Here is a 25,500-nt window from a genome sequence, read left to right as displayed (position 1 = left end):
CATTTTCAACTCCTGGCACCTTGTGCTCCTGCAGGTACTTCCACGTCCCCGTTGGGAATCTACCCGAAGACATCTCTACCTTTGGCTCCGACCTCTTCTTTGCCCGCCACCTCCAGCGCCACAACCACCTGCTCTGGCTGTCTCCTACGTCACGCCCTGACCTGGGTGGGAAGGAGGCTGATGACAATAGGCTCGTCATGGAGTTTGATGACCAAGCCCCTGTGGAGATCAACAGTTCTGGCTGTTACTCCACAGGTGGGTGGGCAAGGCGCACCGGGGACTGCTGTTCCTGCTATTTGTTGCCATTCTGGGCTGGTGGGAGCACTCAGGTGTATTGGGCTGGGAGCTGAGCCTGCAGGGGGCCTCTGGGTGTGGGCTGTGCAGTCAGCTGCCCCAAGCAGCAGTGATTTTTCTGAGATGGTGCTTGCTGGGATTGGGCTTCACACCCAGGAGGGGTCAGTGCACAAGCGGTAATGTCTGTATGTAGTGTGCGTGGAACTGGATATTCAGAACCTGGCCGTCAACACCATCCTGCAGTCTCACCACGTCAATGATATGGAGGGGGCCGACAGCATTGGCATCAGCTTTGATGTGATCCAGCAGGCCTCCCTGGAGGACATGATCACGGGCAATCAGGCCGCCAGCGCCCCTGCCAGCTACGATGAGACAGCCCTCTGCTCCAACACCTTCAGGTATCCAGAAGCTTGCCACCCTGAGAACATCACCTGCCCTTTTGTTCTTCTTGTACCCTCAGCTCTCCAAAGACAGAACAACAGTTTGCCTGTAGAAGGAGCAGTAGAAATCCTTTTATCCTCAGTCCTTGTTTTGGAAACAGAGCTAAGTCACTGTCAGTAGGGCTTCCCTCTGCCTGGTCAGAAACCAGCACAGGGTCAGGCTCCTTCCTTCGCTCACAGGTGGCACTTAGCAGTGCCGCCCTCCAGGTACCAGTGACAGTTCCAGGTGCTGCCTTCTGGCCCGCTTCCTATGGCCAGAGGTGTGCCTGCAAGAAGTCACCAATTTACTTGGGGTGTGGGTGTCCACCAAGCATGTGCTATGGGGTGCACAGCAAGACATGAACTCAGGTAAAGCCACACAGAAAGTGGTTGCAGGGCATGGGTATCGGGAGAGAACTGCAGTGGTGGCACAGGCAGGGAGCACGTGCTCTCATAGCCCCACTAGGCAAGATGGCTGTCGCCCATTGTAGAGATGAGGAAACTAAGGCCCAGGCTTTTGGTCATAGTGCAATTCAGGGAAAGGGTTGGTATTCAAGAGCAAGTCTTGTGATTCCAGAACTGTTTTCTTTAACTGCCACCCTGTGGCCTTCTCACAGAAAAAGGACAGAACTGGAGGGAGGGGGCTTCAGGCCAGGGGACTTCTGGAAAGAAAGCCTCAGCAGCCAAAATGCACGTGGTGTGGTCAGGGCCAAGGGCTGTTTGGGCAGAGAAGCAGCCAGTTCAGTCCTGAAAGGTGGTGCAGTCAGACTGCAGGTGGCAGAACCATCACACTGGCTTTGTGATGCTGTTTGCAGAGACAACTGAGGCGATTTAACCAGGGGCAGTTGTGATGAAGCTGTTCGTTAGGACCCGGACTGGCACAAGGTAGAGGGGGCCCTTGAGGTCTCTGCTGTCAGTCTCTTCCTGGTTCTCGCAGCAGTGAGGTGCCTCCTTGAAGGGCACCCGCATCTTCTCAGCTCTGTCCTGGCTCTGTTGGAAAAGCCGGAAAGGTGGTGTTGAGTGGGGGATGCGGATGAGTTACAGAGGGGTGAGGAATGGAGTCTAGACAGAAGGGAGGGTGCAGAGGTGACAGCAGAATGGTGAGGAGCTGGTGCCAGCGACAGTGGGGGGCACCCTCTGAACCCCTCCTGCAGGATCCTGAAGAGCATGGTGGTGAGCTGGGTGAAGGAGATCATGCAGTACCGCAACGTCTACGCCGACAACCAGGTGATGCACTTCTACCGCTGGCTCCGGTCACCGACCTCACTGCTACATGACCCCGCCCTGCACCGCACACTGCACAGCATGATGAAGAAACTCTTCCTGCAGTGAGTGCCACCAGTGGCTTTCTCCAGGCTTACTGATCCCTTGGTCCCCAAACCAGAAAGATAGCTGGTCAGCACCTCTGGATCAAGAGCCTACTTCTAGGCTAGTGGTCCATAGCAATCAGATGGGGCCAGGGAAGAGCTTAGCTTCCAGAGACACGCTATATGGTGCAGAGTCTCTTTGCTGCTTTTTTGTAAGTCATTGCACACTGTGCTTATCATTCTGCCCCTCACTTACCTTCATTGACAGTAGGTCTTGGAGAGCCATGTGTGGATGTACCACACTAATGGATGTTTCGGCTGCTTCCATAACTTTTGTTGTCACAGTAACCAACCAAGGAATGGTCTTGTGCATGAGGTCATGCAAACATGTCTAGAATAATCTCCAGGAAGTAACACTGCTGCGGGTCTGTTGGATATTTTCAGATAAATCAAGAGAGGTAAATGCTAATTTGAATCAATATTGTCAGCTCCCTGTAAAGGTTGTACAGTTGGTTGTACTACCAGCGCTTGGGAACCAGATTGGGAATGCATGTCCCCAATGCCAAGCCCCACCAACAACCTGATGGGATAAAATGCTCTCTCGGTATACCTTTAATTTGCAGTCCTAATTATGAATGAAATTGGACTTCCTTTGACCATTTTTCCATAGTTTTGTTTTGTGTTTTTCCCGTTGATCTGTATGAGTTCTTTCTAGATAAAAAGTAACCATTTTTCTGTGATATGAGTTGCAGATTTTTTCCTGTCTTTGTCTATGGTTTTGTCTGTGGTAGGATTTGGCCATGCAGACCTCTTTGTTCTTTGTTGCTTCCGAGTTCTAGGTATATGTTCTGCTTCGGGACCATTAACTGTTTTCTCTGTGGTGTCTTGACCTTTGATTCTGAACTTGGTCTGCAGGCTCATCGCCGAGTTCAAGCGCCTGGGGTCATCGGTCGTCTATGCCAACTTCAACCGCATCATCCTCTGCACCAAGAAGCGGCGGGTGGAGGACGCCCTGGCCTACGTGGAGTACATCACCAACAGGTGTCAGCATTCTTGTCCCCTTCGTTCGCTGCTGTTCTCATAAGCTCTATTTACCTGCTGCTGACAGGCTTCCTTAACATATCTTGTAGTGTGGCTCTGTTGGTAACAAATTCTTCTGCCTTTAGGTATCTGAAAAAGCCTTTATTTCACCTTTGTTTTTGAAAGATACTTTTGCTGGGCATAGAATTGCAGATGGAGATATATATATATATATATATAATTTTATTTTTATTTATTTATTTATTTTGGCTGTGCTAGGCCTTCATTGCTGCTCGGGCTTTTCTCTAGTTGCAGAGATGGGGATTACTCTCTGGTTGTGGTGCACCAGCTTCTCATTGCAGTGGCTTCTCTTGTTGTGGAGTAGGCTCTAGGGTGCATCAGCTTCAGTAGTTGTGGTTTGTGGGCTCAGTAATTGTGGCTCTCAGGCTCTAAACCACAGGCTCAGTAGTTGTGGTACACGGGCCTAGTTGCTCTGCAGCGTGTGAGATCTTACCCGACCAGGGATGAAACCCATGTCTCCTGTATTGTCTGATGGATTCCTTACCACTGAGCTACCAGGGAAGCCCCAGATAGATATTTTTTGGAAGTCCTTTATTCTTCTTTGTGTTTCTTTTTGGATAAGTTTCTGTTGTTATATCTTTAAGTTCACTTATCTTCTAGAGTGTTTTATCTGCCATTAATCCCATCCAGTATATTTTTCTTTTCAGACACGACAGTTTTCATCTCTAGAAGCTTGATTTGGGTCTCCTACATTTCTAGAGTCTGCTTAACATGTTCAATCTTCCCTCTAGTTTTTTTTTAACACATGAAATACAATTATAATAACTGTACAATTATAACTGTTCTAATGTCCTTTTCTGCTCATTATAATATTTATGTCAACTCTGATTTGTTTTCAACTGATAGATTCTTCTCATTTGTTGTGTTTCTCTGCTTCTTTGCACACCTGGTGATACAGGACTGGATGCCAGACATTAAAAACCTTCGCTTGTCTGTCGGCTACTTTTGCATTCCTGTAAATATTCTTGAGCTTCATGTTACTTGAAAACAGTTTGATCCCTTTGGGCATTTATTGAGATTTATAGTCAGAGCCAGAGCAATGTGTAGTCTAGGGTTCATTATTACCTCTGTTGAAGCAAGACTTCTGTGAGCACAGCCCCACATGCCCCTATGTATGAGGCTCTGACACTGGTGGGAGCAGGTACTCGAGGCTGGTGTGATTTTCTCACACACGAGTGTGATCTGTGCTCTGCTAAGTGCTGGAGGACAAGCCACAGTACTCCCTGGGGTTCCCTCTGCAGCTCTCACCTGTCATTCTCTCAATACTGGACCCTGTTTCCCCCTCCTGGTTAACTCAGATGTCTCCTTAGTATTATGTTTATCATTTTCCCTAGGAAGCTTTGAGGAATAATAAGATGTGAATCTACCTTAAATTCATTTTTTTTTATTTGTTTTTGAAATTTTTATTTTATGTTGGAGTGTAGCCAATTAACAATATTGTGATAGTTTCAGATAGAGAGCAAAGAGACTCAGCCATACATATACATGTATCCATTCTCCCCCAAACTCCCCTCCCATTCAGGCTGCCACATAACATTGAACAGAATTCCCTGTGCTGTACAGTAGGTCCTTGTTGGTTATCCATTTTAAATATAGCAGTGTGTACATGTCTCTCCCAGCCAAGCTCCCTAACTTCCCTTCTCCCAGCTCTTACGCCCAGCAACCATAAATTGGTTCTCTTAAGTCTGTGAGTCTGTCACTGTTCTGTAAATAAGTTCATTTGTATCATTTCTTTTTAGATTCTGCATATAACGGATGTCATATGATATTTCTCCTTCTCTTCATGTACTTCACTCATCATGACAATCTCTAGGTCCATTCATGTCACTGTAAATGGCATTATTTCATTCTCTTTTTGTGGTTGAGTAATAGTCCATTGTCTATATGTATCTTTATCCATTCCTCTGTTGATGGACATTTAGGTTGCTTCCATGTCTTGGTGTTGTAAACAGTGCTGCAGTGAGCGTTGGGTCCATGTGTCCTCTAGAACCATGTTTTTCTCTGGCTATATGCCCAGGAGTGGGATTGCAGGGTTATATGGTAGCTCCATTTTTAGTTTTTAAGGAACCTCCATTCTGTTCTCCATAGTGGCCACACCAATCATTTTCCCTAGAAAGCCTGAGGGATGATAAAATGTGAATCCACTTTAAATTCATTTTTAAATAAGTAGAGGGTGAACAGATAATAAAAAAAAAGGAAAGTAGAGTAAAAGGGGAAGACCATTGATTTCATTCAAACAATTTCTGTCTTGTTTCTTTTTAGCATCCACTCTAAAGAGATCTTCCATTCTTTGTCAATTTCCTTTTCTCAATGCTGGGAATTTCTTCTCTGGATGGATCCCTCTAATTACGGTGGAATCAAAGGAACTGTTCCATCTAGGATTCACTGTGGACAGGTAAGAGGTAACCAGTCTTAGAGAGCTGAGGTTGGAATCTGAAGCAATTTGAAGGGTCCATGTTGTCCCTTCAGTGTACACTTGATGGTCACAAGCTGAGTTCCAGGCACGGTTCTAGGCCCCAGTCATGCAGCAGTAAACATCATGAAGTCTGGAGGGAAAGGATCATGAACGAGCAGACAAGTAGATATATACGGCAGTGTCGACAACAGTAAGGGCTCAGAGTAGACAAAGCTGGTAGGGGCAGAGAGTGAGCCCTGGGGCAGCGGCCAATGTAGATGAGGGGTCTAGGAGTCCTCCGAGGAGGTGATGGCACTGAGATGTGAAGCTGCCTTGAGTTACGGCACAGGCAGGGACAGTGGTCACAGATGTGGACAAAGAGCTGGCTGGGACCAGGCCACTTGGGCCGAGGGCTGTGATGGAGACTTGGCTTTTATTGACGGGGAGATTCTGAGTGGGCAAGTGTCAGGGCCTGACTTCCACTTGGGTCCTGAGTGGACATTACTGCAGGAGGTCAAGATCTGAGTGGAGCCCAGTTGGTGTCGGCCCAGAGGAGGGTGCAGGGCAAGGTAGAGTCAGGGAGAAGGACTCAGGTGGGTATTGAAGGGGGTGTGGACAGGCCAGTGGGGTGATGCTTGGGACACAAGGGTGATGTCTGAGCATGTAGGTTGTGTGTGAGGGAGCTTTGCCTGGATGTGTGAACCCCGATGAATGGGGCAAGAGAGCAAGTGTGGGGAGAAGGGAGCTGTGCTTATCTGGGGCACATGTGTTTGCCGCCCCTGTTGTTTGCTTAATGTGCACAGTGGAGATGCAGGGGTCGGATAGTGACTGTGCGTCTTGGAGGGGGGTGGGGGATGGAGGTGAAACTTGAGGTCATCTGTGAGCCTGGCAGTGGGGCTGGTGAGATCACCTGGGGGTAAGTATGAGTTGAGAGGACAACTCCCCCAGGGCAGGTCCCCATGGAGGAAGCTACCAGTGGGTGAGGGAGGTGAGGGGGTGGGGCCTCAGGTGTCAAAAGGAGAGCACCCCCAGAAGGAAGACGCCATCTGCTGAGAGCAGACCAGAAACAAAGGCTGCCCTTGGTGCTGGGGTTGGGAGGTTCACTGAGACCACATGCAAGGGAAGGAAGTACAGGTCATGTAGATGCATAAGGGAAGGCAGGAGTGGTTGCTGCTCTTAATAAGGATGGTGGCTGTTAGAGTTCAGAAGTTGAAATCAAAGGTGCTGTATAGAAAGGGGACCTTAGTCAAGGGGGGGGGGGGCCTGTCCACCAGAACTAGATCTTTGGTAGAACTGATAGCTTACAGTGTCAGATTCCAATGTCAATCTCCAAAGAAGATTTAGTTTCGGAACTAGGGACCAGGCTTGATCACTCAAGAGCTTTTGTGTAGCAGAGTTTTATTAAAGTGAAAAAGGGACAGAGAAAGCTTCTGACAGAGACGTCAGAAGAGGGATGGGGAGTGCGCCCCCCCCCCCCAGCTAGTCTTAGCAAGGGAGTTATATACTTTATTACAGTAAAAGATCTTACCAGACCCACTCCCTCAGTACAAGATAATAGGATTAGAACTAACAATAGAGAGGTCTTACCAGACCCACTCCCACAACATAAGTCTTAAGATAACAAGGTTAGTCAGAAGGCTCTTGTTAAGGAGCAAGATACATTGTTATATTGACTAAGACAAAGCAGTGTAGAAAAAATTGTTTGTCCTTCGCTCATCCTTGAGAGCCCCAGACCCTTTTTTCCTTCTTGAGGGTCCTGGACTCCTTATCATCCTACCTAAGGATTAGTTCTCAGAACTGTGGCCCTCGCAAGAGGAGATCCGGAACTCAACAAGAGAGGTGGTCACCCAGGAAGCACCCTTGATTCTTCCCTTCCTGAGAAGTGGAAATTGAATAATTTTAAAGTGAATCCTGTGAAACAGCAAATGAAAGTAACAGTGGCGTACTGAGTGTGTCTTCACACCAGGCACATTCTGTACATGACCTTGTTCTTGGAGCCGTCCTGCAGGATCTCTTGGGTTCGGGGGCTGGAACGACTAGATGAACAGGACACATGAGAGACCCAGGCTCCACTGGGGCACTCCCCACCATGTGGTGCCGCTGTGGGCAGACGTTACTGGGATTGTCTTTGTGTCAAAGCAGGACTCCCCAGAAGAGGGCGGAGCAGAGCGGGGGGAACCTGAGGAGGAAGAGGAGGACGACGAGGAGGAGAAGGAGGACGAAGGAGGTGCGCAGGAGCTGGATGTCGAGGACTTGCTGGAAAACAACTGGAACATCCTGCAGTTCCTGCCCCAGGCAGCCTCCTGCCAGAGCTACTTCCTCATGATCGTTTCAGGTGAGTGGTCCACACTCACCATCACATCTGAGTCTTGCAGTGGGAATAATGTGGCCCTGGTGGGAGCGTGCCGAGCGTGCGTGCCCTGGCTGCATAGCACCGTGAGAGGCAGAAAGAAGACCCTCGGGCTCTGCCCAGGCCCCAGACTCTCCCAGAACCCCACGGTGAGGAAGGCTGCCTTGGGGCATCACGAAGGCTTCATAGTTCCACCCCCGAGGTTGTGCGTGTACACTTACAGTGACTAAAGGAGATCCCATGTAGAGGAGTTTAGTTCCTGAATCAACTGCCCCACTGGCTGGTCTCTGAGGCTCAACTTCTAGTGTGAGAAACCCCTATATTTCATTTGGGGCTAAAGGCATTAGTGGTTAGTAACACCACATGGTAAATCAACTATACTCCAATAAAAATTTAAAAAAGAAATAAAGGTTTAGTGTTTGCAAGCCAAGTTATTTAGCTTGATGTGAGAAAGAAATGAGAAATTAAGTACCCATTGTAATTCAGAACTAATCATTAGAACAGTTGATGAAGAGCATCATAAATTGTCAGGTACATCTATGTATATAACGACAGAGGGAGTTCTGTTTATGATCATTTTATCTCCTGTCAATTTATATTTGAGTTCTTCACCTTCTCAAGTTCTCTTTTGGAACAAGTGGACCCGTGGAGTTTTTGGAGAAGTGTGCTGACCCCAAGAGGCGAGGCAAGCCCTCTTTTGCACCAGTTGGTATGAAGGTTGGTGCTCGCTGCCTCAGCTGTGCAGCAGTCTCTCTAAGCATGAACCTGGGCATCAGCAAGTGCCCTGCTTGTTCCCATTTCTCTAATTGACTCTGGCTCATCTCAGTGCAGCAAATAGAATCATCACCATTAATGACATTTCAGCCTCATCTGGCTGGCAGCGGGACCAGCCACAGGGTACCCCCGGATTCTGGGATGTGTGAGGCGTTGCTGACTCTGGTGGCCTGTGGCCTGAGCCTGCCCTCTCCCTGCAGCATACATCGTGGCCGTGTACCACAGCATGAAGGAGGAACTGAGGCGCAGCACCCCAGGGAGCACCCCTGTGAGGAGGAGGGGAGCCAGCCAGCTCTCCCAGGAGGCCCAGGGGGAGGCCGGAGCCCTTCCTGGTGAGCACCCTTGCTGTGTGAGGCCACCAGTGTGTGCTTCTCGGGGTCCCCATCTCCCCTTGGTGTCCTTGTCACCGTGTGAGGTAGGGAGCAGGCGCCACGTTGCTTCTCTTCCCAGGAATGATCACCTTCTCACAAGATTATGTGGCAAACGAACTCACTCAGAACTTCTTCACCATCACACAGAAGATTCAGAAGAAAGTTACAGGCTCTCGGAACTCTACTGAGCTCTCAGAAATGTTTCCTGTCCTGCCTGGTTCTCACCTGCTGCTCAATAATCCTGCTCTGGAGTTCATCAAATATGTGTGCAAGGTGAGGACATTCCCACTGACGTGTGTGCAAGTCACTCCTCTGTTCCACAAACACCCACTGCAGCCAGTGCAGTCACTGTGGGAAAGACCCCTGTCCTCCCCTGGAGGGCACAGGTGAGCTCAGAGAGCACAGGTGCCGAGAGGTGGGTTCAGGGCAGGGGCAGGTGAGGAAGGACCTCTCATGGGTCCGGGGCTGAGACCACGAGGACTGAGAGGGCCTGGCGGTGGGTGGATCTGACAGAAGAATGAAGTCCGGGCAGAGGGGGTACAGAGCCTATGGGAGGAGGGGTGACGGGGCGGTGCTGGTGAAAGGTGGGCAGGTGAGCAGTGGGACGGCAGAGCCAGCTAGCTCACGGGTCACGTGAGGCTGGTGGGCCAGACCGGGAACTGGACAGGGCACCCACAGCATCCAAGCTGCTGTGGAACCTAAGAGGAGAGCTTGCTCGGACACTGAATGCCTTTCTGGGAAAGGTAGGCTGATTCAAACTAGGGATAATGTTACCAGATAAGGGCCTGGCAGGCATTGTCCCTTACAGAGCACTTTACTGTCCATTAAGTTACCTCCCAGCACTCTGTTTCACAGTGATCACGTGACTTCTCACAGTGGTAAAGAAATGGTTTAATATAACACTTTAACTCCTTGGTAGACTTCAGAATTTTTAAGTTCTATTTTTATTAAAGTATAATTTACGTACAGTGAAATTCACCATTTTTAGAGTGCATTCCATGGGGCAGCCAATCACGTATTCACCACCACAGTCAGGATACAGAGTCGTACATCACCCTCCAGAGTTCCCCACCCCCGGTACATGCTGATCTGTCTTGTCTCTGTGTTTGTTTTTTATTTTTAAAACTATGTATTATGGCTGTGTTGGGTCTTCATTGCTCTTTGGGATTTCTCTAGTTGAGGTGAGCAGGGCCTATTCTTCATTGCGGTGCAAAGGCTTCTCTTTACGGTGGCTTCTCGTTGCAGAACACAGGCTCTAGAGCACACAGGCTTCAGTACTTGTGGCCCAAGGGCTCAGTAGTTGTAGCTCCCGGGCTGTAGAGCACAGGCTCAATAGTTGTGGCTCATGGGCTTACTGCTCTTCAGCATGTGGGATCATGCCGGATCAGGGATTGAACCGCTGTGTACTGCATTGGCAGGCAAATTCTTGACAACTGAGCCACCAGGGAAGCCCTCATGTCCCTATGTTTATTTACGTTTTAAATTTTTCTCTGTGAAGTACAGTTGTTTGTGTTTTCACATGTGGATATGTGAACTGGCCACCAACAGCAAGGTACAGAACGTTCTCCACCCGAGAGTTTCCCCGTGCTTCCCCTTGGGACTCTGCCTCTCCTCTCGGCCTGCATCCCTGGAACCACCAATCTCTTCTGTCCCTGCGTTGAAACCTCTTCCAGAATGTCACATGAGTGGAGTGGTTGGTCATGTAGCCTTTTAGGTCTGTCTTCCTTCACTGAGCAAAATGCACCTGGGGTTCCTCCATGTCGTTGCTTGTTCCTTTCCATTGCTGACTAGTGCTCCATTGTATGGGAGGACCATAGCTCCCCGATTATAGGACATTCGGATTGTTTGCACTTATGGGTGATTGTCAATAAAGCCACTGTAAACATTCTCATACAGGTTTTTGTGTGAAAATAAGTTTCATTTCTCTTGAGTAAAAACCCAGCAGGGGAATTGCTGGGTCATTTCGTGTTTGTAAAGTGGCTCTGTTTTGCATTCTCATCGGCGATGAGTGACTATAGTGCCAACTGCCCTGCGCCCCGCTGGAACTTGGCATTGTTAATTTTCAAAGTTTTATCTGTCCAAATAGATGTGTAGTGGTATATCATCATGTTTTTAACTTGGCGTTTCCCTAATACTACTTGGGCTTCCCTGATAGCTCAGTTGGTAAAGCATCTGCCTGCAATGCAGGAGACCCTGGTTCGATTCCTGGGTTGGGAAGATCTGCCGGAGAAGGGAAAGGCTACCCACTCCAGTATTCTGGCCTGGAGAATTCCATGGACTGCATAGTCCATGGGGTCGCAAAGAGTCGGACACAACTGAGTCACTTTCACTTTCCATAATGCTAATGATGTGGAGATTTTATTCATGTGTGTGTTTGTTCTATGTCTTTGGTGAAATGTTCAGATCTTTTGCCCATTATTTTTCTTTTTTAATAATTTTTATTGGAGTATAGTTGGTTTACAATGTTGTGTTGGTTTCAGATGTACAGCAAAGTGAATCAGTTATTGGGTTATTTTTCTTATTGTTGAGTTTTGAGAGTTCTTCATATTTCTGGATATAAGTCCTTTGTCAAATGTGTGATTTCCAAATATTTCTTCCCAAACTTTGGCTTGCCTTTTCAAAATTTCCTTGACAGTGTTTTTCAATGAGCAGTGGATCTTAACTTTGATCTAATAATTCACTTTATAAGGGTTCAACTTTTGATGTCATATCTAAGAAATCTTTGTTTTAACCAAGGTCACAAAGCTTTTCTCTTAGGTTTTCTTCTAGCAGTTTTATCGTTTTAGGTTTTGAGTTAATTTTTGTACAATGTGTATGTTATAAATTGAGGCTTCCCTAGTGGCTCAGACAGTAAAGAGTCTGCCTGCAATGCAGGAGACCTGTGTTCAATCCCTGGGTTGGGAAGATCCCCTGGAGAAGGAAATAGCAACCCACTCCAGTATTCTTGCCTGGAGAAATCCCACGGACTGAGGAGCCTGGCAGGCTATAGTCCATGGGATCGCAAAGAGTCACTCACGACTGAGTGACTAACACTTTCATATTTATGCATAAGCATATCCCAATTATTCTAGCACTATATGTTAAAAAAAAATTAGCTTTTCTCCATCTAATTATGTTTGTGCTTTTTTTCAAAACTTAACTGGCTATGTATGTATATGGGTCTGTTTCTGGGTTTCCATCAGTCTAAATGTCTGTCTATTCTAAAACACCACACTGAAAAAAAAAATAGTAAAACACCACACTGTCTTAATTTCTATAACTTTATCAATAAGTTTTGAAACCAGGTAGTGTGAATGCTTTATCTTTATTCTTCTTTTTTCCAAATTATTTTGACTTAATTTGCCTTTCCTTACAAATTTCAAATCCAGCATATCAGTTTCCATTAAAAAAAATCCTCTGTAGATTGTTGAGAGGACACCCTGCAGCAGATGGAGAAAGTTCCTTGGTGCCTTGATAACTGTCATTTCCTGAGAGTGAGTTTGTTTTTCGGCCGCATCTTGCAGCATGTGGTACTTAGTTCCCCGACCAGGGATCCAATCTGTGTCCCCTGCAGTGGAAGCAGTCTTTTTCTTTTTTGTGGATTTTTTTTAAAATTTTATTTATTTTTAAATTGAAGGGTAATTGCTTTACAGAATTTTGTTATTTTCTGTCAAACCTCAACATGAATCAGCCACAGGTGTACATATGTCCCCTCCATCTTGAACCTCTCTCCCATCCCCCTCCCCATCCCACCCCTCTAGGTAGATAGAGCCCCTGTTGGAGTTCCCTGAGTCATACAGCAAATTCCCATTGGCTATCTATTCTACATATGGTAATGTAAGTTTACATGTTACTCTCCATACATCTCACCCTCTCCTCCCCTCTCCCTGTGTTCAGAAGTCTGTTCTCCATGTCTATTTCTCCATTGCTGCCCTGCAGAGAAATTCTTCAGAACCATCTTTTTAGATTCTGTATATATGCGTTGCTGCTGCTGCTGCTGCTAAGTCGCTTCAGTCATGTCCGACTCTGTGCGACCCCATAGACGGCAGCCCACCAGGCTCCACGGTCGCTGGGATTCTCCAGGCAAGAACACTGGAGTGGGTTGCCATTTTCTTCTCCAGTGCATGAAAGTTGAAAAGTGAAAGTGAAGTCGCTCAGTCGTGTCCGACTCTGCGACCCCATGGACTCCGGCCTACCAAGCTCCTCCGTCCATGGGGTTTTCCAGGCAAGAGGACTGGAGTGGGTTGCCATTGCCTTCTCCAATATATGCATTAGTATATTATATTTATCTTTCTCTTTCTGACTTACTTCACTCTGTATAATAGGCTCTAGGTTCATCCACGTCATTAGAACTGACTCAAATGCATTCCTTTTTATGGCTGAGTAATATTCCATTGTGTATATGTACCACAACTTCTTTATCCATTCATCTGTCAGTGGACATCTAGGTTGCTTCTGTGTTCTAGCTATTGTAAATAGTGCTGCAATGAACATTGGGGTACATGTGTCTTTTTCAATTTTGCTTTCCTCAGAGTATGTGTAGGGGTGGGATTGCTGGGTCATATGGTGGTTTTATTTCTAGTTTTTTAAGGAATCTCCATACCATCTTCCACAGGGGCTGTATCAATTTACAGTCCCACCAGTAGTGCAAGAGGGTTCCCTTTTCTCCATACCCTCTCCAGCATTTATTGTTTGTAGACATTTTGATGATGGCCATTCTAACCAATGTGAGGTGATTATAGTTTTGATTTGCACTCTCTAATAATGAGTGATGGTGAGCATCTTTTCATGTGTTTGTTAGCCATCTGTATGTCTTTGGAGAAATGTCTCTTGGTCTTTTTCCCACTTTTTGATTGGGTTGTTTGTTTTTCTGGTATTGAGTTCTATAAGCTGCTTGTATATTTTGGAAATTAATCCTTTGTCAGTTGTTTCATTCGCTATTATTTTCTCCCATTCTGACGGTTGTCTTTTCACCTTGTTTATACTTTCCTTTGCTGTGCAAAAGCTTTTAAGTTTAATTAGGTCCCACTTGTTTACTTTTGTTTTATTTCCATTACACTAGGAGGTGGGTCATAGAGGATCCTGCTTTGATTTATGTCATCAAGTGTTCTGCCTATGTTTTCCTCTAAGAGTTTTATAGTTTCTGGTCTTACATTTAGGTCTTTAATCCATTTTGAGTTTACCTTTGTGTATGGTGTTAGGAAGTGTTCTAATTTCATTCTTTTACATGTAGCTGTCCAGTTTTGCCAGTACTGCTTATTGAAGAGACTGTCTTTGCCCCATTGTATATTCTTGCCTCCTTTGTCAAAAATAAGGTACCCAGAGGTGTGTGGGTTTACTTTTGGACTTCCTATCTTGTTCATTGGTCTATATTTCTGTTTTTGGAACCACAGAGTCTTAACCACTGGATCCTCAAGGAAGTCCCATCCTGAGAGTTTTAATCATGGATGGGTGTTGAATTTTGTTAAGGACTTTTTCTCCCTCAGTTGAAATGATCATATTGGTTTTTATTCGTTAATCTGTTAATATGGTGAATTGCACTGATTTTCTAGTGTTGATCCAGCCTTGCATTCCAGGGGTAAATCCCACTTGGTCAAAATATCAGTGGGTTCAATTTGCCCGTATTTTGTTGAGGATATTTGAGTCTGTGCACATGACAGTCATTAGTTATCTTACAGAAGTGTTCTCCCTCTTGTGTTTTCTGGAAGATACTGTGTATAGAACAGTATTACTTCTTCCTTCATGTTTGGTAAATTCACTTTCATTTTTTTCTGTCTCTTTTAATTAAGTCCACTGTTCTCCCTATGTAAGGGACGTGTATAATGTATATATATTTTAAACAATAGTTCCCAATAGGCCACCGATCCTCATTGTAAATATACATTCAAATTCACCCACTTTGCTTCACATTGACCATAAACACTCCCCTCAGAGACATTTTCTAAGTGATGTTTGTGATGTCTTGGCATTGTGCTAGGACAAGAGCTTTAGGGCTGGGAGAGACCTGGGGAAGATGTCGGTCCTGTCCTCTCATTTACAGACAGGAAGCTTGGTGACTCCCTATGGCTCTGCCAGCACCATGGTGGGAGCTGAACCTCCCATGTCCACACCACGGGCTGTAACACACACGTGTGCTACAGGGACTTTTCTGGGCTGGCCTGGAAATCCCTCCACCATGGAAGGTTGAAGTCAGCCCCTTTGCATTTGAGATGGTAAAGCTCTGGTGAACTTGGGGCTGCCTGTCATTGAGGAAGAAGGAGTCCCTAAGGGTGACAGGTAGAGCATGCTTTGGTGTGTCCCAGAGCCCCCTGGTGTGTCCCAGACACCCCGAGGCCTGGGGACAGCACCTCCATGCCTGTGACCCTAAGTTGGGGAATCACTGATGGGCAGGAGGCATTTCTTACCTATGATTCTTCTAACAGGAAAAGGGAGAGTTGAGATGCTTCTGAGAAACTGTAGCTTAAAGAACTAGCTGTGGGGTTTTCTGGTCCAGACAGCCACAGGGAGGGCTGGGAGCCGTCCCTGACATGGGCTCTGTTCTCTGCAGGTCCTGTCTCTGGACACCAACATCACAAACCAGGTGAACAAGTTAAACCGAGACCTGCTGCGCCTGGTAGATGTAGGCGAGTTCTCAGAGGAGGCCCAGTTCCGAGACCCCTGCCGTTCCTACGTGCTCCCTGAGGTCATCTGCCACAACTGTAACTTCTGCCGGGACCTGGACCTGTGCAAAGACCCCTCCTTCTCTCAGGTGGGCCAGCTCCCTCAGGCCCCTTGCTGGTACAGTCAGATTATCCAGGCCTCAGCGTATAGCTGCAGGGCCCCCAGCTAACTCTGATGTGAATTAGAAACAAGCACCCTTTTTCAGGCCATTCAGCTGCCACATGCCAGAACCTTGTCCTGGTAATCACGTGGGTGATGGCAGTGGAGATGCGATTGTGCCCTGGAGCTGTGGGCGCGGTGGCACTCTTCTCATCAAGAATCCCTCCGTCCCCTCTCAGCACTGGGGATCAAGGAAGGTGACGTGTCCCTTTCCCTGTCTGTCCAGGATGGGACCGTGCTGCCTCAGTGGCTCTGCTCCAACTGTCAGGTTGCCTACGACTCTTCAGTCATTGAGATGGCCCTGGTGGAGGCCCTACAGAAGAAGCTGATGGCCTTTACCCTGCAGGACCTGGTGAGCAGCGGGCTTAGTGCTGGGTCTGCAACTAGTCTGACCACCCTTCCAGTAGGTGGAGGTCTCATCAGTAAGCAGTTTGCACCCATAGGAAATGAGAGGTGTGCACAAGTCTCAAGTTGTAACCTGATCCTCCAAGGTGACACCTCTTGGGTCAGGCCTCGTCCACGGGCCCAGCTGACTCTTAGAGCATCTGTTAGGCACCTACAGGGGCTGATTGCTGGCTTCATGGACCTTTATCTTAGTAGAGGGAGACAAGACAAGACAAGAAAGTGATGGTCAGAGTAAAGAGAATCAACAGGCAGTGTGTGTGTGTGAAAGAGGGAAGCTTTCAGCCTTCGATGGGGGAGTGAAAACCCAAGGGAGGTGTTGGGGTTCAGGCAGGGAACAGCTGGTGCCCGGTGTGATGGATAGGGGACCGCAGACTCAGAGTCAAAGGGAGATGTCCACAGGGAGGGTGTTGGGAAGCAGTTGGCGTGTTTGGATAAAGCCCATATCAAGTCTCAGATTTTATTTGTAACTGAGGTGAAAAGCCTGTCTGGTGCCAAGTGACTGGCCAGCTCTGGCCTGGGGCGGGGAAGCTCTGACCGGGGCTGCGTCTCCTTGCAGGTCTGCCTGAAGTGCCGGGGTGTGAAGCAGACCAACATGGCCGTGTACTGCAGCTGTGCGGGGGGCTTCTCCCTCACCATCCACACTAAGGTGGGGGCTCCCATGGACGGCCGACCCTGCCGCCCTCCCCTCTTCCCCTCCCCCACCCCGGACCATCTGTCCTCTCTGAACCTTGGCCTTGCCTCCCTGTCCCTTCTCTGGGACTAGGTCTCACTATGACTGGTCATTTCTGTAGGTCTTCTTGGAACAGATTGGAATCTTCCGGAACATTGCCCAGCACTATGGCATGTCGTACCTCAAGGAGACCCTGGATTGGCTGCAGCTTCAGAACCCCCAAGTGGGCCATTAGCAGTGTGGGCAGTGTCCCTGTTCTCTGCTCCGATGTCCCACACCCAAGACGGCCACCCAGGAGGACAGCCCTCAGGGAGCAGGTCACACAGCCCAGAAGAAGCATGAACCAGTCAGAGCAAGAAGTGGCTTCACTTCCCGGCTCTCTGGGGTTCCCTGCCTCGAGCAGGGCCCAGGAAGCGTCTCCAGCGAGGGGGTCCCAGGGCTGGTTTCTCACTGGATAAACATGCTCTGCTGCTGCTGCATGGCCCTTCCTGTAGCCCCAGCCCTTTGTGCCTCCTCCTCTGCTGCCCTGAGGTGCCCTCGGAGGTCCTCTGTTTGAACTGAGACCCTGAGGGGGGCTGGGAGCCAGACCCAGGGTGAAGGGGCGCCTGAGGGAGTGTGCAGCCCCGGCTTCCAGGAGTAGTGCTGTCCCACGCCCTGCAGTTGCTGGGCTGCATCCCGGGGATCCTGACTGAACCCACAGTCACCTGGGCATCTCTCATACACTGAGTTCTGGGGCTTGGGCTCCTCTGTGGAGATTCAGGGTCAGAGTGAGGTCTGCTGGGCTGTTTGTATATGGCGGAGTCACCTTGTCAACAGCAGCGAGACTGGGCTGGGGGCAGGAAGGCTGAGTAGGGGCGTCTCAGACGGGCTCAGCCACAGAGGGGCCCAGCACCTCTCCCTCTGCACCTGCTGTGAGGGGACCACCGCAGCAGGAGGCCTTGGGGCCCCAGGGGGGATGAGGCACACCGTTATCGCAGACTTCGACATCATATGTCAGCACCTGGATTCTCGAAAAGTATTTCTTCATGTGCAACACTAGGTTCTTTCCTTCATCTCTGAGGGGTGGGGGGCAGAGGATGGAGAAAAGGGCAGCAGAAATGTTACCAGGATTGAGATCATTGTGTTCTTGCTTCTCAGCCTCAGGGATCAGTCCAAGACCTCTGACCCCAAGGGCCTGCCCAGCCTCTGCCTGAGGCAAAGAGGGTCCTTGGCCTGTGCCACCTTTAAAAGGTGATACCACCAGCAAAAGGTGATACCACCAGCTTGTTCAGGGTCCTGGTGCTTCACAGAGATGTGGGTCGTGCTGTTTTCCCCTCTGGGACGGAGCTGGGTTGGAGAGGCTGCCTGCCAGCAGCCCAGGGAACCCTCTGCTGAGCAGGAGTTGCTCCCTCTGTTCCTCCAGCAACCCCAGAACATGAGACTGACTGCCTCCACCTCATTTTTAACTAAATGCGACTGAAAGCAGAAGAAAACCAGTCAGATTGGCAAGGCAGCAAGCACATTAAATCATAAACTCAGAAACCCAAACGGGTGAGCAGTGGAAGTCGCACTGTTGGCTCTGGAGCCTGATTTAGATTTGTCCCTGTTACCTAATTTACACTTTGACTTCTACATTTCCTATTGTCTTTACTCTGTGTGTGTGTGTGCATGCTCGCGCCTGGGTCTCTGGAAGAAAGGAGGAAAGAAGACTTAGTAACTGACATGTGTCCGGCTGGGTTTGTCAGCTGGGTACTGCTATTGCCCACTGGCACATCCAGGTCCAGTGACTGCAGGAAACTTGACTCTGCTTGGAAGGTGATGGCGCCCGGCAGCCCCCAGATGGAGAACAAATCAAATTAGGGCTGGGTGGGGGAGGAAGAGGACTAATCAGCCTTCCTGGAAACGGAGCCAGAGAAGTCCCAGGGGAGCACAGAGTGAGGAGCTGGGGCTGTGTGGCTCACCCCCACCCTGTGCTCCCTGCAGCAGGGCGGGGGCACCACAGCTCCCAGTGGTTCCCTCAGAGGCCAGCTTTGGGGGTGGTGGAGGTCCCAGGGTCACTCATGCTGGGGGATGGGAAACCTGAGCCCCTGACCCGAATTCTTGAGCTACAGCCCAGCCCCAACTGGAAAAGCCAGTTTCTCTAAAACTAGAGCTGGGGCTCTGAGCATCTGAGTGGCCCATGGAGTTGACATCACAGGCACAGGAGGATCTGCAGGGATGAGGGGGGCTTCTTGGGGAGTTGCTGGCTCCAGTGGGTGGTGCTGGTCCTGTCAGCAGGTGGAAAGACCAGCTCTGACCTTGGTTGTGACAGGGTCACAGGTGAAATGATCTGTGGGAGGCACTGTGCCTCAGACCTGTGCACTGGTCATTGCCGTTGCTGGGGAAACTGAAACCACCATCTGGCCAAGTTGTGTCAGAGCTGCTGAGTGGAGTGACCATTGTAGCATCCAAGGACATAACCAGATTATCTATAGGCCTGATCCGGCTAGTGCCGGCTGTTCCAACCTCGCCCTGCTGTGTCCACTCCTGTTCCCTAGCACCCAATTCCTTCCCTGGCCCCCATCCCCATGTTAAATAGAGCCTCGGGTCCTGGGTGGGCATTTTGGTCTCAGCCTAAGCTTTTGTTTTCCTTGGGTACAGTTCTCATTGCCTGCCTCCTGGCTTTCTTCCTCCTTGAGAGGCACCATCCTTTCCCCCTGTTTTGAGGTTTGGGGTCTGGGATGATGACTATAGGAAGCTGAAGGACAGATGCTGGGATGCACTCAGCCTGTGTGTCCCCCACCACTGGTCCCCCCGTGAGACCTGATTGTAACCTGACTGGATTTGGGGGCAGCAGATGTGTCCACACACTGCACCCAGGCTGGCTAGGGAAAGGTGAGGACCAAGCACACCCACTGCCCGCCATGTGCAGAGACCTGCCATGGTGCGTTTGTCAAGAGCCTCAAGATGCTTCTCCCCCAAAGAAGAGGCTAGAAGGTTCTGGTCACAGTTTTATTGGACAGTGGATGTGTGATTTCTTAGCTGTGAGGCAAGCAGAGGGTCTGGGTAGGGCTGGGTGGGTGGGCAGCAGCAAAGAGCCTGAGAGGAAGGCAGCTAGGGAGGAGGTAGGGGCTTGCCCCTTACAAACCCCTGAGCAGTTGGGGGATAAGATGGAGCAGGAGTAGTCGTCCCATTCATGTCACCCCACAGCCTAGCTGCACGGGGACACTGGCTGCTGGTTTTGCTGAGGTGTGTGGGCGGGGCCCATGTCCATGGTCCCAGCTGTGCTGCCCTGGAGAGTCAGGGGCTGTCCTGGGGCCTCAGATGTCAGGGGTCCCTGACACGCCCGGGGTCTTAAGTGCAGTGTGGCAGAAGGTGGAAGTAGGCTCAGAGCTGGGCCAAACCTCGGACGTCTGTGAGCACGCAGTCCTGTTGGGAAGCCTCGGAGGTGCAAAGCCCTGGTCCCGCACCCCGCTCAGGAGCATCCACCATCTGCTCAGATGGGGTAGAGGTGGGGCAAGGCCATGGGGGTGGGACAGCCCGGGCCTGGCTCTGCCCCTCACCCTGCAGTTGGCCAACCTGACCTGGGTCTGTAGAGCAGGGATAGGGTGGGGGAGGGGCCTGGCCCAAGACAAGGGCCAGGGTCACAGGCCAGCTGCCTGAGGAGTGCCTTGGAGTACACACCTTGTCAAATTTCTTATGGCTGTAGACCTTGTTTTTGTTCATGAATGTTAGCAAGATCCAGTCGCACAGGAAAGAGCCCTGAGGCCAGCAAGACAAATGCATGAGGGCCTGGCACCTGCCCCCCATCTCGCCCGGGGAACACACCCATCCCCGACCCTAGTGTGCTTTTCTTACCACCCCGATGGAGGTCAGCGCTGTGGCCAGGTTAATGATGGTGGGAATCAAGCTGAACTTCCCCGCCTGGGGGCAAAGGCACTACCTTAGATGGTCAGGAGTGGGGCTCAAGAGAGGGGTGGGGTGTGGCAGGGGAGACCAAGACTGGGTCAGCCCGAATCCCATGTAGGCAGGGTGGGCTGGCCTACCTGTCCGTGCACGATGACATCAATGCGGATCCCATAGGCTTTGATGAGTGTGCGGCTGATGCTGCCATTTATTTTGTAATACTTGGCGAACCTAGGGCAGAATGACCCAGAAGCACATCAGTACCTGGGATGGGATGACCCGGGTGCAAGAGCCCTGGGAAGCATGACAGTGGGGTGCACCCATCGCCCAGTGGGGTGGCACCAGCCAAGACCACCAACTACTGGCGTCCGTGGGCCTTTGGGCACCTGCCCTGTTGGTTCCTGGACTTGCACAGTCAGGGCAGGCAAGGACCCAGCATCCGAAAGCCAAGGTACCTGAAGTTGTAGCCAGATGAGGCTGGGATGTGCTTGGGGTCCAGCCTCCGGAAGGAGTATTTGGGGTTGCACTCTGACGCTGAAAGGTCCAGGTCACAGTCCCAGTTGATAATGACCCCAATGACACCACCCTGCCCAGAAGTGGACACAGAGACAGGTCAGGATGGGCTCAAAGGGGACCTTCAACAGCCCTGGGGTCCTACTGAGGTTGCCTATGGGGTGCATACTCTGGGGCACCCCAGATAGCTCAGGACAGCTCACTGGGGAAGGGGGATTGTTGAGTGCCCTGCTTCCAAGGCACAAGGGGTGCCAGCACCCAACTGTGTGACCAGGAGTCAATAATTTAGCAGCAGCCACAAACACCCAGATGGGTCAGCCGATCTTGTTTCTCTTTCCTCTGCCCAAGCAGGACCAGGACTGGCCAAAACTGAAAAGGGACTGGGCTGTAACGAGACTCTTTGTATGCAGGTGACAGCCAGCACCTGACCAGACAACTGACTGTCCAGCCTGCTCTCGGGCACCCTCACCGTGTGTGCCAGCTCTGCGAAGTTTTCCCCTGCCTGCTCCACGATGTAGCCCAGCTTGAAAATGGGGCAGTAGAGGTCAGAGACCTCATGGAATGTGCAATGCTTTAGGTAGCCATCCTTCCGGTTCTCGATGTTGCCCCTAAGGACAAGGCCCAACGGCATCAGATGCTGAGAAGCTATGCACTCCCAAACAACACATTCCAAGAGGCAACTCCCACCCCAGCCCACCCCTTGTCACCACACCCTAATGGCTCTTACTTGGAGAACTGGAATTTGGGGTAGTGGATGCTGTTCTTGATGAGGATGGTGAAATTGGGGGCCATCGTACCGAGAAATTGGCTGAGGAGGCAGACTGGGCGTGTTTAGTCTCCCTTCCCTTCCAAAGCCTCTCCCAGCCTCCCAGCTGCTCTGTCCTTCCCTTCCCCCTCCCCCATCACATCCCGACTCCGGTCAGTGAGGAGAAAGGAGGGAAGAAGTTTGGTCCCAGGTGGGTGGGGTCACCGGGCGCGCACACCTGACTGAGGCCCCGTCTTCCACCGGGCACCAGCCCGACACCTCGCAGGTCTTGGAGGACCCGTGGTAATAAGGTATGCAGCGCCCAGTCCGCAGGCCTGCGGGCAGACGCGCGCTCAGGTGGCGAGGAGCGTGGCCCGCCCCTACCCCCAGCTGGCGCACACTGACCGTTTCCCAGCATGTCCAGCTGCCCAGCCACACAGTCCTCGTCCGAGTCGCAGGTGGCGTTGCTGACCCTCATACTCTAGGGAGGAGACCGCTTGCTCAGGAGCGGGACAGGCGCAGCTGTCCAGGCAGGGCCCCTCCCTCCCATCCCAGCTCTGCTTTCGAAGCAGCCTCACCTCGGCGCACGTTCCGAGGGTCTGGAAGGGGGTGACCTCAATCCTGGTGATGATGCTGAACACGCTGCCCCCCTGGACTCAGAAAGAAGGGACGGTCGGCCGGTGGGGGCAGCTCGGCCACCGATCAGTTCCACCCTCGGGGTGCGCGGGGAGCAGGGCGGGGCCCGTATGGCGCACCTCCGGGGGTTTCACGTACTCCTCCACGTCCCACACTTTGTGCTCGGACAAGGTGATGCCCTTGACTTTGGTGATGACGGAGCTCTCGGGGCCCGTTTCGCTGTCCTGGTAGCTCTTCTGCACGATGAACACGTACCTGTGCGGACGGGTAGGGCCGACTCTCGGGACGATCCTGGGACAGGCCTGGGACCTCTCCCATGACGAATGAGCTCGACTCCGGCGGGATCGAGGCTGCGTCACCGCCTCTCGAGGGCCGGGTAGGCTCTGCGGGGGCCCGAGGGACCAGCCCGGCAGTCGCCTGCGTTCTCCACCAGGGGCGACCCGTTCTCCCTGCTCACAGCCCAGAGCTGCCCCTCCAACCTGGGACGTCCGAGCAGCCCTAGCCCCGAGCACTCCCTACCCTCGTGAACCCGCCAGACATCCCCTCCCGCCGGATGCCCCACGCGCCCTCTCCCCGCGCCCTGCTCCGTGAGCACCCACCACACGAAGTAGAGCAGGATGAGCAGCTGCACCGCGCGGTACACGATGCCCAAGCGCCGGTTCTTCACAACGATCACCTTGGGCGTCTCGTAGTCCCAGAACGCGGACCAGCAGCCCCGGGCCAGGCGTCGGGCCGCGGCCGCCAGCGCTGGGGGCTTGGGCTCGGCGGCCGCCATGGCCCGGAGCTCGATAGGGCTGGGAGCAAGGGCTGGGGGGCTCCCGCGCACCGCCTCCTGGGCGTGGTCTCGCGCGCCCCGCCCTATCCCGCCTCTCCTTGCCCCAGACCAGTCCCCTAGCAGCGGGGACGCGGGGCGGAGACGTCCAGCGCACCTGGCAGGTGTCACCAGGTGGGACCCCGAGCCGGCAGCCGGGGTCGCGGCAGCCCTCGGCCCCTGCCCGCTCAGAGAGGGCGTGGAGACGGACCAAACCCTCGCGTCCCTCGGAGATCAGACACTTAAGACGCGGGAGGAAGACGCCCGAGCACTGCCTGCCTCCTCCGCTTCTCCACTGGTATCGAATGTGCAGCCCGCATTAAGCCCGAAGAGTAACTTCTTTAAAAATAATACATGTATATTTTCCCCAGTGTTATTGAGATACAATCGACACGTGAAGTTGTAAAGTTTGTGTACAAGGAGATATTTCCCAAGGGCAACCCTTGATTCGTGCCCGCGGTTCTCCGCAGCTCGGCCAAGACACCCCTGCCCCCAGGGTTCACACAAAAATCTGGATTTCTTTTTTCCCCAGTCTTCTTGCTTTTATCTACACACACCTCAGCGCTGTTCGGTTCTAGCCTCTTCCTCCAGCCAAGCGCCCAGCCTCGTTTCTCACATGGATTTCGGAAATAACTTGACATCCTAGGTTTCTATCCATTTCCGACTCTGTTGAGCTTTGTGTTTGTTTTTACTTTTTGTACCTCTACCCTCACTTCATTAGTTTGGAACAAATCTCAGATATCATAGTGTTTCACAAATGATGTCCCATTTGAGATGAAATTCACGCAGCATTCAATTAACCGTTTTAATGAACAATTTGTTGAAATTTAGTCCATTCACAATAGTTTGCAACTACCATCATCTACTTCCAAAACATTTTCATCACCAGATAAAACCCATGCTTAACAAGAACTTCCTATTCCCCTCTCCTCCCACATACTGGCAACCACAAATCTACCTTCTCTCTCTAGGATTTACTTATTTTGGATATTTCAAGTAATGGACTCAAAATATTTGCCTTTTTTGTGTCTGACTTCTTTCATTAGCATAATGACTTTAAAGTCCATCTGGGTGGTAGCATGTGCCAGTACTCCATTCCCTTTTATTGCAAAATAATATTGTATTGTACGGATATTCCACAATTTATCTATTCACCCACCCATAGAGGTTTGAGTTTTGGTATTTTATATTTTGTCTAGTGTGACTAGTGCTGCTATGAACATCTGTGTACAAGTATTTGAACACCTACATTCAATTCCTTGGCATATATACCTAGGAGTGGAATTTTTGGGTTTCTCATGGTAATTCTGTTCTGTATTTAACTTTTTTAAAGAACCACCAAAATGTCTCCCAGACAACTGGGCCATTTTACATTCCAGTTAGCAATATACAAGGATTCCAATTTCTGCACATTCTTGTAAACACTAGTTATTTTCCACTTACTTTGAATTGCCATCCTACTGGGTGAAATTATATGATTTATTTGCAGTAATGTCTGTTCAAGTCCCTTGCCCATTTTTCACTTGGATGGCCTTTTCATTATTCAGTTGTAAGAATTCTTTATGTATTCTGGATAGTAGACCCCTATCAGATATATGATTTTCAAATATTTTCTCCCGTTATGAATTGTCTTTTCACTTTATTGATGATGACCTTTGATGCACAAAAGTCTTAAATTTTGATGAAGTCCAATTTATCCTTTTTTTCTTTTGTTTCTTCTGCTTTTGAAGTCATTTCTAAGAATCCATTGCCAAATGCATGGTTGTGAAAGTTTCCCCCTCTTTTCTTCTAAGAGTTTTATGATTTTAGACGTTATATTTAGGTTATTGATTTATTTTGAGTTAACTTTTGCATATGATGTGAGGTAAGGGCTCCAACCTCATTCTTCTGCATATGAATATCCAGTTGTTCCTGCACCATTTGTTAAAGAAACTATTGTTTACCCACTGAGGGTCTAGCACCTGTGTGGAAAACCAATTGTATATAGACATAGACAGTTGATTGAAGACAAGAGGATTGAAGACAACGATTGAAGGCAGGAGGAGAA

At 50.2% G+C, this 25,500-nt stretch overlaps 2 protein-coding genes and 1 non-coding gene across 11 annotated transcripts in view; 2 read left to right on the top strand and 1 right to left on the bottom strand.

Annotated features, from left to right (window-relative positions):
- POLE (DNA polymerase epsilon, catalytic subunit) overlaps window positions 1-18,495 on the top strand; it is a 59,198-nt gene extending 40,703 nt beyond the window's left edge. For 3 of the 4 annotated variants that reach the window (XM_081544407.1, XM_081544408.1, XM_081544409.1), the window contains exons 38-49: window positions 35-255; window positions 488-692; window positions 1,868-2,041; window positions 2,936-3,061; window positions 5,384-5,516; window positions 7,659-7,851; window positions 8,841-8,972; window positions 9,091-9,284; window positions 15,538-15,738; window positions 16,036-16,161; window positions 16,771-16,860; window positions 17,006-18,495. In XM_081544407.1, the coding sequence (XP_081400533.1) occupies window positions 35-255; window positions 488-692; window positions 1,868-2,041; window positions 2,936-3,061; window positions 5,384-5,516; window positions 7,659-7,851; window positions 8,841-8,972; window positions 9,091-9,284; window positions 15,538-15,738; window positions 16,036-16,161; window positions 16,771-16,860; window positions 17,006-17,119 (1,909 nt within the window). In that variant the 3' untranslated portion in view covers window positions 17,120-18,495. Of the gene's footprint in view, window positions 1-34; window positions 256-487; window positions 693-1,867; window positions 2,042-2,935; window positions 3,062-5,383; window positions 5,517-7,655; window positions 7,852-8,840; window positions 8,973-9,090; window positions 9,285-15,537; window positions 15,739-16,035; window positions 16,162-16,770; window positions 16,861-17,005 lie in introns of all 4 variants that reach the window. The other variant, XM_081544406.1, reaches the window with a different exon arrangement.
- TRNAC-GCA (transfer RNA cysteine (anticodon GCA)) lies at window positions 11,157-11,228 on the top strand. Its single transcript has one exon. It is a non-coding gene; the product is annotated as a tRNA-Cys (tRNA).
- Window positions 18,496-19,843: 1,348 nt separating the features above from the next.
- P2RX2 (purinergic receptor P2X 2) lies at window positions 19,844-23,422 on the bottom strand. 6 transcript variants are annotated; one of them, XM_081544419.1, is made up of 12 exons: window positions 23,242-23,422; window positions 22,762-22,897; window positions 22,585-22,656; window positions 22,412-22,487; window positions 22,245-22,341; window positions 21,989-22,069; window positions 21,731-21,869; window positions 21,204-21,334; window positions 20,889-20,979; window positions 20,701-20,766; window positions 20,527-20,604; window positions 19,844-20,334 (listed from the first exon to the last, which is right to left on the bottom strand). In XM_081544419.1, the coding sequence occupies exons 1-12, from the start codon at window positions 23,415-23,417 to the stop codon at window positions 20,230-20,232; spliced, it is 1,248 nt and encodes a 415-aa protein (XP_081400545.1). In that variant the 5' UTR covers window positions 23,418-23,422; the 3' UTR covers window positions 19,844-20,229. The 6 variants fall into 6 exon arrangements, with proteins under 6 accessions (XP_081400545.1, XP_081400543.1, XP_081400547.1 ...); XM_081544417.1 differs by having other exon boundaries at window positions 19,844-20,604; XM_081544421.1 differs by lacking the exon at window positions 20,527-20,604.
- Between the last annotated feature and the right edge of the window lie 2,078 nt (window positions 23,423-25,500).

Source organism: Giraffa tippelskirchi, chromosome 11 (assembly GCF_054371585.1).
Source record: "Giraffa tippelskirchi isolate mGirTip1 chromosome 11, T2T-mGirTip1v1.2.pri, whole genome shotgun sequence".
Taxonomy (NCBI): Eukaryota; Metazoa; Chordata; class Mammalia; order Artiodactyla; family Giraffidae; genus Giraffa; species Giraffa tippelskirchi.
The sequence above is the reverse complement of the archived record's forward strand: the minus strand, read 5'-3'. Positions and strand labels throughout refer to the sequence as shown.